This window comes from Archocentrus centrarchus, chromosome 8, assembly GCF_007364275.1.
Source record: "Archocentrus centrarchus isolate MPI-CPG fArcCen1 chromosome 8, fArcCen1, whole genome shotgun sequence".
NCBI lineage: Eukaryota > Metazoa > Chordata > Actinopteri > Cichliformes > Cichlidae > Archocentrus > Archocentrus centrarchus.
This window is the reverse complement of record NC_044353.1, coordinates 13952465-13963082: the sequence shown is the minus strand read 5'-3', so window position 1 is coordinate 13963082 and position 10618 is coordinate 13952465. Positions and strand designations below refer to the sequence as shown.

Sequence of the window (10618 nt, the reverse complement as noted above, 5' to 3'; positions counted from 1 at the left end):
CACTTATTGCATGTATTCTGCTTCTTCACTTCATCCAAAAGATCCACCATGTGCTCTGCTCTTAAAAGATTTTTTAAACCCAAATGGGCACTTATGCTTCTGTTTTACCCCCTTTAAATGGCAACTGCTTAGCAAATCAAATCAGTATTTTAAAATTTTACCAGGTTTTCCAAACAGTGCAAATGTTTATTCCAAAATACTGAAACATGTGCAAATATTGTCCTTTAATACAGACACGTGAAATCTATTGAATACATTTTATAGTGGGAGGTCTGGAGATCTAAAAAGGTTACATACCAGATTTTTTTTTAATGTGCACAAGTAGACATGGACAGAAAAACAGGACAGTTAATGTGGTTAATATGCACTGCAGGTTTTTATTACAAGTGTTTAACTACAGGGTAGAAGAAAGAACAGTGAAAGCCCAGTTCCATAACCTACAGTCAAAACCATTTTTCATCAGAAAAAAAAAAAAAAAAAAAAAAAAAAAAAAGATACTGGTAAAAAACACTTCGGAGCATTTAAAACAAGAGGTGGGAGCAATATTTTCAATCACAGAAGACGACCAAGTGTAAAATATTCTGCACATTTTGTAACAACCACCCTTCTGTGCAGACAGGAAGGGACGACGACCCACAGAAGCTTGTTTTTGTTTTTTTAGCTGGTGTCCATCTGAGAAAACAAAGCAGGCGTTAATTAGTCATCTGGCAAAAGAAATAAATTGCCTGTTACTCAGCATAAACCTCATTTACAGGTTTCAGGTGAACCTACCCTGGCATTGTAGGCATCTAACTGGGCATCGAGCTCCTCTGCTGACAGCTGCTGCTTGCTGCTACCCCCACGGCCACCTCGTCCTCTTCCTCTAGCACTGCCTGCACCACGCCCTCCACGGCCTCTCTGCATGCCTCCAAAGCCACTGCCGCCACCACGATTTCTGTTCATGCCTCCACCTCCTCTGTTTAGACTGAAGACAAAGCAGCTATCAAGCACTGGAGTCCACAATGTCTTGCTACCCCCCCCCCCCCAAATTCAATATTCAGCAATATTCACTTACCCCTGCATTGGCCGTCTCTGTGTGTCAATCTGTGATGTGACGAGCTGTATGTTCATGGGGCGTCCTTAACAAACAAAACAAAAAAAAAAACCCACCATGAACCTCAAACTTCGCGAAAAGCAGCCAACTTGAAATGTTTATGCTCTTAAGAGTTTACACTGCATGTAAGGCTTACCATCAAGTGGGATCCCATTGTACTGTTTCATGGCCTTGAGCGCATCTGCCCTCCTTTCAAAGTGGACATCTGCAGTTCCCAGGCTTCTTCCTGATCGGTCATAATGAACCGCAGCCTTTTTCAGAATCCCAAACTCAGCAAAAAGTTCCTTAAGAAAAAAAGAAAAGAGGCAAAACATTTACTTTTTACCCCACACAGCTGAGTACAGCAACCCAAACTAAGTAACAAAAAAAAAAGCATCTTCCAAGTACCTGAATATCTGCATCTGAGACCCCAAAGTCGAGATTGGACACAAGGAGCTTCCCTCCAGTTTCCACGCCAGCTCCTCCGCCACCTCCAGCAGCACCATTGAAGCCGCTGAAGCCGTTGTCGAACATGTCGTGCTGCCACTTATCTGGAAGCTGTTTAGGCTGCAACAGACGAAAGAGAACGCACCTGCTGACTTCAGGATCCCCTTGCCTCTGTCATTCACAGAGTCCACACGGCTGGGTGTTGGGGCAAGCAGGGGCTCCACTTCCAACATGGCCAGGGTGCTCAGGTCCCCCAAGAGGATCCCCAATATTCCCTGCCCACCCCATCACTACAAGCAAGTGAATCACTTCATACAGAAAAAGACATACAAGACACACAATTTTAACTAAAAAAAACAAAATAAAGGCAAGGGGATATGATGTATATAACCTCTATATGTACACACTTTGGATACAATTTAAAAAGGTACACGTCTATTCGATGACTAAGTCCAAACTGACCAAATTGATTTTGTATCCCAATCCCACCCACAATGTCTACACTAAAACCCAACAACCTCCCATGCTAGCTACAAAAATTGCCCACTGTTCTCTTGCCATCTGCACCTCCACCAAAGGCCCTCCAGATATGATCCTCGATAGGAGGGGGTCGCCATCTGAAGCAGCGTTGCCTCCAGCGTTGCACCATGTTTTCCTGGCCTGCCCAAGAGTTCTTTAATAAGCCACGACAGGGGCTTTCATGAGGGAGAAATGTCCATAAGACGAAAGTGTGGGGAGGGGGGATGTAAACAAACGAAAGGGGCCAGATACCCCCACCCCCGCTCCTCCTGAATGAGCGTGGATTATCTGAGCGTCCATTTTGAGACACGCCATTTTGACTGGGGCTTTGTTTAGATATTCATTCACACTTAAGGAGTGATGATCTGCCTTACATGAAAACTATCAAGGTGTGGTTGAAGTCCACTGATCCATCCACAAGCAGCTGCCACACCGGTTGAAACGCCACCAAACAGGCTTTGTTGAGAAAAGCGGCGACCACTCCCGAACAAAAGGCCGTCTGGTCGCTGCGCTGGGACTTGGCCAAAAAAAGAAAAAGGAAAAAACAAAAAACAAAAAACACCATGCTCCCATGAAAGCAGTGGAAAAAAACATCTGCGGGACGAAGTGGTTTCTTTTCCCCATCAATCTCACACAAGGGGTGGAAAAGCACCGATATGGACCATGGACGACTAGCTCTAAATTAAGGTGCTTGATTCAAAATGGCGCCGCCGAGGCCTTCCCGATCCAACTTTAGCTAGTTAGCCGACACGGCTAACAATTCCAAAAGGCCTCCTCTTGAAAAAGGATGCGACACATTTGGGTTGTGGGAGAAGGGACACAATATGCATACAACTTCCATTAATGCATAACCGCAAACTATAGAGCTCTCCTCCGAGGGGGGAAAACCCAGCAGTTAGCGATCATTTTATTCGCTTGACTAGCAAGCTGGCTAGGGGATTAGCTACAGAACGACGTAACCCAGGCATTTTCAGCTTTGCCGAAGGCTTTTCCTTCAACTTTCTCATACCCTGCTGTAAGGCGTTGGTCTGCCTCTAGCGCGTTTGGGCATCTGTCGGTTCCTCATCGGGCCGGATCCGCCGCCTCGGCCTCCAAATCCTCCACCGCTGACTCCAAGACGTCCGGGGCCTCCTCCTCCTCCACGGCCGCCGCCGCCTGCACCTCCGCGGCCTCGACCTCTTCCACCCCGGCCTCCACCTCTTTTCCTGTTCTGTTTGATAATGTCGTCTAGAGACATATCCATTTTATCCGTCATTATGCTGCCCCAATAATGCTAACCTATTAATGTAATGTAAAAAAAAATACAGCCCTAGACTCGAATGGTCCCTCTCCCTGCCCTCTACTTTCTCACCGACGACAAAACACAATGAGCCGACGACCGCTCAATGAAGAAAAACAGTTTCGTTACGTAGCACACGCAGGAAAGCGTCATTACGTAGTAGGTGCGATCTGTCCAATCAAATGTCGGCATAAGCGAGTTATTGTTTTGCTACTTAGCTTAATAGTCGAAACTAATCTACAACTATTCAGGTAATCGAAAGGTCAGATGTCATAATTTTACATATTTTATATTTCACTGTGAAATATGAAATATGTAAAATTACATATTTCACTGTGAATGTGATTATTTGCACTTTTGAGTACACAAACTAGACAAGTAAATGTCAGCTTGAGCTGACAAACTAGGACAAAAACAGGCAAGAATGGATATCAAAATCATCAGCTGAAGTTCTTGAATCTAAAATAACCTGAAAATACAGCAATGTTTGTCTCATATGTACGGCTTCGTTGAATTCGTTAATTTGTGCATATATTTTTCTACGTACTTTCCATTCAGTTAATTTATTTGTAAAATAAAGTAGTTGCAGTGTAGTCTGGCGCTATACAAGGTTATTATAGTTAACAAAGATGAACAAAAAATAAAACTGTGTGAAATCACTGAAATAAAAACGTAAATTTACTTAGTTTTGGTCAGTTTGAACAAAATTAAGCATAAGGAAGGAGTGGTGCTTACATTTTATTGAGAATAAAATGTTCAATAGTGCAGCAGATACTGTTGTGGTTACTCATCATGAACATGAATGTCATGGTAATGTTGGGTAATTTTGAGCTGATATTTTTCCAGTGGTACTGGTACATTGCACAAAGTGGATGGAATAATGAAGAAGGAGGACTACCTCAAAGTTCTTCAACTCCACCTCAAATCAACAGCTAAGTGGTTGAAACTTGGACACAGGTGGGTATTCCACCTGATACCAAAAAAAGAACAATTCAAAGAAATCATCAAAGGGCCAAAATTACCATCACATTCATGCCCATGATGAGCGAATGGAAACGTCTGACCGCAGCTGTAACTGTAACAATCTTTAATGTGCGCTTTGGATACAGGCACCAAAACATGTGTTTGTCCCTCTGGTGCCATTAATTTGAAGATCCCACTACTTGAATGATCAAAATAGCCACCATTTTCTAATATGTTTTTTTTTTTTTTTTAATGCTTAGGAAACAACTGTTTACCACAGAATTTCAACTCTTAAATTTCAGAAGTGCCCAAGTTATGGCACTAATGGTCTGATGTCAGCTGCAAGCTACACAGTACTGTGCAGATTGAGGTTACCGCACTGATAGCACTGTGATACATTCAACTAGGTTTGGCTATTTAACGAGGTCTACATTCATCCATTGCAATTCAATAAATTATTTAAGACCCTTTTACCCTTGGTTATCTTCTGCTGGCAGTCTGTAAATTCAGATACAGCTATCTAACTATCCATCGATAGGTTGACTTTACCTCTGGAATATCATCGGCTCCACTGGGATGCGTATGAATTGCAAACTTTTTAAATCTCCCACCTGGCAAATAACAAACAAGAGTCTTCCAAAGAACACGGTCTCTGCTCAAAGGCTCGCAGAAAGTATATTCATGTATATGAAAGTAAACAAGTGTTGAGTTTACTATTTAATATTTACAAATAGAATTGTCTATTTTATACATTATTTTGTTCAATATTGATATCTGATATAGGAAATACAGAGACAAGACAGCTGAGAGACAAATGAATGATGTTAGGATTGATGTCAGTGATGAATGCAGGATGAGAGGAGGTAGGGTTATGGTTCTTGTGCGCTGCAGTTGTATTCTTCAATATGCACCTATCCTCCGAGTCTGAAGACAATGTGTTGCATGATTAGTGAGATACTGAGTGACGGACAGCGAGAATGAAGTGATCTGTGTCTCCCTGCCTCGCATCAGGCAACACAAAAAACTATTTAAAAAAAAAAAATACTGTCAGCCACGTGTTACCCTTCAGCCTCCCGGCGGTAGACTCATTAAGTGGCATGAATCCTCTGGAAGTACAAGTACTAGAACACATAATTACAGGGCTTAATAGATCTTAATGGGGTGCATATGAGCCTCAGAGACTTGAGTATGGCTAAATAAGAACCAGCAATAAGAAATGCTAAAATCATAATAAATATAAATCACTGAGAATACTGTCACTTTCTGTGAATGGCATTATTATAGTAAGAACTAAGTCATCTGAGACTTGTAGTAGGTCACCAAGAGGACAAGGCCGCTGAGATTCGAACTTGTCTGAGAGTTTTTGTAGATCCATCTATGGTATCGATTTGAAAATCCTTGGTGACATTTTTCTCCAGTTATCGCATTCACAAAGTTGAATGTGGGATGATGACGACAGCCCGTCAGCCTTTTCAGGTTGAGGGCTAAAAAAAAAAATTCAGACACTAATGAAACCTAAAAGAAAACTGAACAATTTTTAAGCAACAACTCCGGAAACTAGCTGAAACTGAACCGAATCAAAGCCAAAATTAAATCTAATGGCAAACACCAACTCTAATGTGATGAAAACACAGTGAAGTATTTATGTAGAATCATTACAAGCGTGATTAATGTAAAAGTCTTTTATTCAACATTTTGTTTCAAGGCTTTGGGTAGGGAGGGTTTAACAAGGGCAGCATACTTGGGGAGGCCCTCTACTTAATAAAGTCCGACCAAGGGCAAGAAAATGTATAATAAAAATGTTGGCTTTGTTTACACTGTGTTTTGGCTTTTAAAACTCGCCCATAAAGTGTATGTCCAATGTGACAGTTCAATTACTTCTACAATTGCTCAATCAACGATAAACAAAATAAAACTACAAATTAGAAGTCAGCCCTTTCATAGTTTCCTCCCATGTCACATTAGTAGTAGTAGTAGTATCTTGTTTAAGACTGCAGTCTTTTGCGTCCTGTGGAGACAAAAAAAAGCTGACATACAAAGTCGGCAAATTTTGATGAACGTTGGCATCGGTCCTGTCCACATAAAGAATGCGACTGGAAAAAACAGGAAGTGAGCGAGCAGGGGAGAAATCCAACTTCTTTTTCGTCTTAGTCAGTACTCGAGGGTAAAGGAAGAGACGGGCAGGGGTTGCTGTGGTCCAGAGTTTAGAAATTAGATTTGCATTCTGTGTTAGACTGGCCAACAAGGCTAACTTTCTGGCTGACAGAGGGCTGATGGAGGAAAAGTTCCAAAGGATAATGGGTGAAAAGAAAAACAAAAATCAAAACAAAACAAACAAAAAAAAATAAACAGGGTCATGAAGAGAAAGACTAGGACTTTTTGGAGTCTTGTGTGTTGCGTTTTTTGAGGTCACTCAGGTCCACTGGTGTGAAAGCTGCAAGAACAAAAGGAAAACAAGTAGTTAACGGGCAGGTCCTTTACCGCTTTAAACTTTTAGTATGACGGAGAAATAAAAAAAAAAAAAATCATTGGAACTTACAATGTAGGTTAGGATTTGGGTTCTTCTCCACATACTCCTGTGGTCCACGGTCATTCCGGTCACTATTTTGTGTTGATCTTATGTCTCTGAGCACACACTGCCAGGCTGCAAAATAAGTAAAGACAAAGAAGACTTACTTCATGATGCATCTGTCATTTTGTAACATGCAACCCCCATTTCCAGACCTTTCAAAGTGCTTCAGTGCCAATGTGGGAAAATGAATTTTTTTCTATTTTCAACCATCATCAATAAAGTGTTTTTAACGATGATGGCTGGAAGCGATCACTGAACTTAAAGCACAGTCTGTAGTCATGAACTAAGCATGAGAACTACATTATTTGATACTAATATTTTCTCAAGTGCCCTGTGAAGAGTTTGACCTAGAGTAGCACTGCGTTAGGGTTCATTTACACCAAAGCACTTTGTCCTATCTGAAAACACAAGGTGCTCATCAGGAAACACTCAGCTGGGGGTGTTAGAGAACACTTTGGACCCACAGGGTTTTGCTTTTTTGCTGTATCCAGGTAAACGTTGGTGTAGTGGTTGTGCAGCCCCTCCTTCACTGTGATTGGACAGCTGGATAAAAAGCACTGAAACGGGAAGAAATTCCATAGCCTGCACAGCACCTGGGGTCCCTGAGTGTTAGTTTGTAGGTGCAATGCAGAGCTTTTAAGATCCAGATCTACATGTAGTCGTTTACTGTCATAGTGTCAAAAATATGCAGGCTACTCTTGGTCACAGCTTTGTCCCTGCAGACAGGTCACAACAGAATGAAACGTTTCCACCGTTTGCTTCTCATCTATGCTTTTTGGTCTGATTTTTGTGTGTGTGTGTTTTTTTTCCTCTTTTTTGGAAATGTCTGCTGTGGTTCCCTATTTTATTCAAACTTTCAATCAGGACACATATTGTCTTTTTGGAGGACTGCACACAAGTGTGTCTCTGTAGCCTAATTTTCAGCAGTCATTCTCTTTGTGTAGCCAAAGAGCTCTGCACAAATACAGGACCATTCATCAGCCTGCCAGCTGGATCCTATTTTGCTTGTTTCATGCATGTGAATAGACAGAACAAGACTTAAACATGGCTGTCACTCCACATTACCATGCTGATCTACAAGTAGCAGCGACATGCAAAGATACTGATGTTCTATTAGACAGGTGATGACTGTGACAGCTTTGGTAGGCCACAAGGATACACATGACTTCTGGTGAATGATACTAAAAGTAAATATAAACCATGAAATTCATATGAGGGGATGGACGGAGATTCACCAAAAATGGTAAAAATGCTGTATCACTCTTTAATATAATCAGTTTTCTTGCTCTAGAAGCTGTTAATTAAATTTAATGCCCAGTGAAGTCCACTTAATAGTTGTTACACTGTTATGTACAGGACAATTTAACAGATCCACACTATATCATTAATTTAAAAAAGTTTTGAAATAATCTTTATTTTCAGGATTAAATTAATTCAACAGGGAATTCAGTTCTCAAAGGCTGCATTTAAATCCAAAGTTCTGTCTTGAAGAAAGTTCAACACATCGCTGTCAGGTTAGCGTACTCACTGTCGTGTATAAAGCGCACGTTTTCTTCATGTGCTGGGGTAAAGAGCTCCCCGCTGTTAGTAGGAGATCTGGGGCTTGAAGTCCTCTTGTAACTGTTCACCATCCTGGGAGCTGATGAGCTTCACAACACATGAAAACACCAAAATTAGCAACACAGCACACACTCATTTCCTTGTTTACTCTACACTAAAGCTAATGCAGTTCAAAAGCATTGATTAAACACCATCCCAGATATTTAAGTGCAGGTCTTTTGTCAAACCTGGTCATTCTGTTTGCAGTCTGTACTTGCTCCTCGCTCCTCTGTGGTGAGTGGAATTCAAGTATATACAAACGTTCAAAAGTCCTCACCTCTGTCCTGCCAGTGAAGAATAGTGACAGGTGTATTATTAATTATTCCACACACGATCTAAGAAGTCGTTAAGCTTACTGTATAGGCAGTGGCAAAGATGTTTAGTGCTGTTAGCTAGCTTCTGACTAACTCCCTTAAAATAGTCTATCATGAGCTCAGGTTACATCAGTAAATAACGAGTATATCATCGTTGCAGAGATTAACTCATTTCAGTAAAGCTAATGTCAGCTGTGCGTCTGAAAATAAGCACAGATATTGACGTTAGCGAAACAAGGAGCCATTGTTTACGTTTTGACTCCAGTAGCTTCAGCAGTGCTAGCATCGCTTTACACACCGAAACCCAGCGTTTTAGCCATCGATTCTCACCAAAAAGCATCGTATCTGAAACATTCTGTGCTTTACAGATATATATTCCCCAGCAGTTATGTCTTCGGGAGGTAAATAACAACAGATTTTTCGACACGAGAATTTAGCATGTAGCTAGCTGCCTGCTGAGGTTCATTGTCTTGTCGTAACGTTAGCGTGTAACAGCTATAATTTCATTCATCTTACTAGTACAACATCGTTATTAGAAAAAACCACGAGCGCAACAGCGTATTTCCAGCTGCCTGCTGAATGAGTGTTAAGATATCCAACAAACCCGTGTATAATCGCTCCTGTGGATATCTTTATTCAGAGACTGTACGATGATAGAGCTGGCTAAAACGTTGCCAATGCCAACCAAACATTTCCGGGAAAACAAGCGGAAGTGATAGGGCTCCCAAACCCGATGACTGACAGGATCAGGGTCATCTGGTTTGGGAGAACAATACAAAGAATAATACTACTATTAATACTACTATTACCACTACTGCTGCTAATAATAACTACACCAAGCAGTGTGTGTGATTGTTGCTGATTGCAGACTTGGTCTATTACACACACACGTTTATATATATATATATATATATATATATATATATATATATATATATATATATATATATATATATATATATATATATATATATATATAGACAGTAGAGAGCAGAGAGGAAAGCGAGGAGCAAGTGAAGAGAAATGACACACAGGAGGTCATCCATGGCAGAATCAAACCCAGGCCCCTGCAGCCTTGCATGCAGCATACTGGTGTTGTGCCAAAAAGTGATTGTCTGCCAAAAAGCGATTTCCGGTATTTGCCAAAAAAAAAAAAAGAAGATTGGCTGTAATTAAACAGTTGTAAATAACTTTTTGGCCTAAAATTTGCAACATATGTCACACATATTGATTATGAATGATATCAAGTCATTTTGAGTGAGAAACAACACTCCTGTCACAAAGTTGAAGCTGCACTTTTTGGCAAAGAGACTTTTAGATATATTTTTTTTAATCTGTCACTGACAGTAATTTATTTTTGAGAGAGATCTGACTGAAAAGGGCAGCAAAAATGACAACAAATATAACATCACAGTTCTATAAAGATATTTGACCTGGCCAAAAAGTACCATCTTGATTATAATGTAGATACAATAACGCAGAGTCATAAAGATACCTGCAAAATATGATGGAAAATTTGTGTTTTTACTCTAATAACCTCTGTATACCTCTTGGGTATGTAATTATAATTTTCCTGTACAAAGACTGAGTGTGTGAAGATGAGCAAATAACTAAAATGTAAGCCATGCCCAAGGTCATGATGCAGGTTATTATTTACATGCTGATGCTACATGGTGGTGGGAGCTAGAACTCCCCTCAGCTAACAGAACAAGATTGTATCCACACAATGAGTATGTTATTATTTTGTTCTTTGGTCAGTGCTGGCGCAAAGACTGTTCATGCTGTACTGATCCCTTTGTAAAGGTTAAATCTTTACTTTCAGTGAATCATCAGAAAATCAGTTTGGTTTTGGC

At 40.6% G+C, this 10618-nt stretch overlaps 2 protein-coding genes across 3 annotated transcripts; both read right to left on the bottom strand.

The window, feature by feature from the left end:
- Positions 1-348: 348 nt before the first annotated feature.
- On the bottom strand, positions 349-3429 carry alyref (Aly/REF export factor). The gene is made up of 6 exons (XM_030736192.1): positions 3048-3429; positions 1481-1639; positions 1230-1377; positions 1055-1118; positions 772-964; positions 349-672 (listed from the first exon to the last, which is right to left on the bottom strand). The coding sequence occupies exons 1-6, from the start codon at positions 3291-3293 to the stop codon at positions 658-660; spliced, it is 825 nt and encodes a 274-aa protein (XP_030592052.1). The 5' UTR covers positions 3294-3429; the 3' UTR covers positions 349-657.
- A 2518-nt stretch (positions 3430-5947) lies between these two features.
- mcrip1 (MAPK regulated corepressor interacting protein 1) lies at positions 5948-9471 on the bottom strand. 2 transcript variants are annotated; one of them, XM_030735903.1, is made up of 5 exons: positions 9370-9471; positions 8640-8735; positions 8381-8499; positions 6820-6924; positions 5948-6714 (listed from the first exon to the last, which is right to left on the bottom strand). In XM_030735903.1, exons 2-5 carry the CDS (start codon positions 8645-8647, stop codon positions 6650-6652), a joined length of 297 nt encoding a protein of 98 aa, XP_030591763.1. In that variant the 5' UTR covers positions 8648-8735; positions 9370-9471; the 3' UTR covers positions 5948-6649. The 2 variants fall into 2 exon arrangements, with proteins under 2 accessions (XP_030591763.1, XP_030591764.1); XM_030735904.1 differs by having other exon boundaries at positions 8640-8730; positions 9370-9466.
- Positions 9472-10618: the final 1147 nt, after the last annotated feature.

Coding starts and splice junctions, on each gene's coding strand:
- alyref (XM_030736192.1), bottom strand. CDS start 3,293: ATGACGGATAAAATGGATATGTCTCTAGACGACATTATCAAACAGAAC. Junction 1,119..1,229: donor CAATGGGATCCCACTTGATG/GTAAGCCTTACA, acceptor TTGTTTGTTAAG/GACGCCCCATGAACATACAG. Junction 965..1,054: donor CAGAGACGGCCAATGCAGGG/GTAAGTGAATAT, acceptor CTTTGTCTTCAG/TCTAAACAGAGGAGGTGGAG.
- mcrip1 (XM_030735903.1), bottom strand. Junction 6,925..8,380: donor CGTGCGCTTTATACACGACA/GTGAGTACGCTA, acceptor CTTATTTTGCAG/CCTGGCAGTGTGTGCTCAGA. Junction 6,715..6,819: donor CCCAAATCCTAACCTACATT/GTAAGTTCCAAT, acceptor TTGTTCTTGCAG/CTTTCACACCAGTGGACCTG.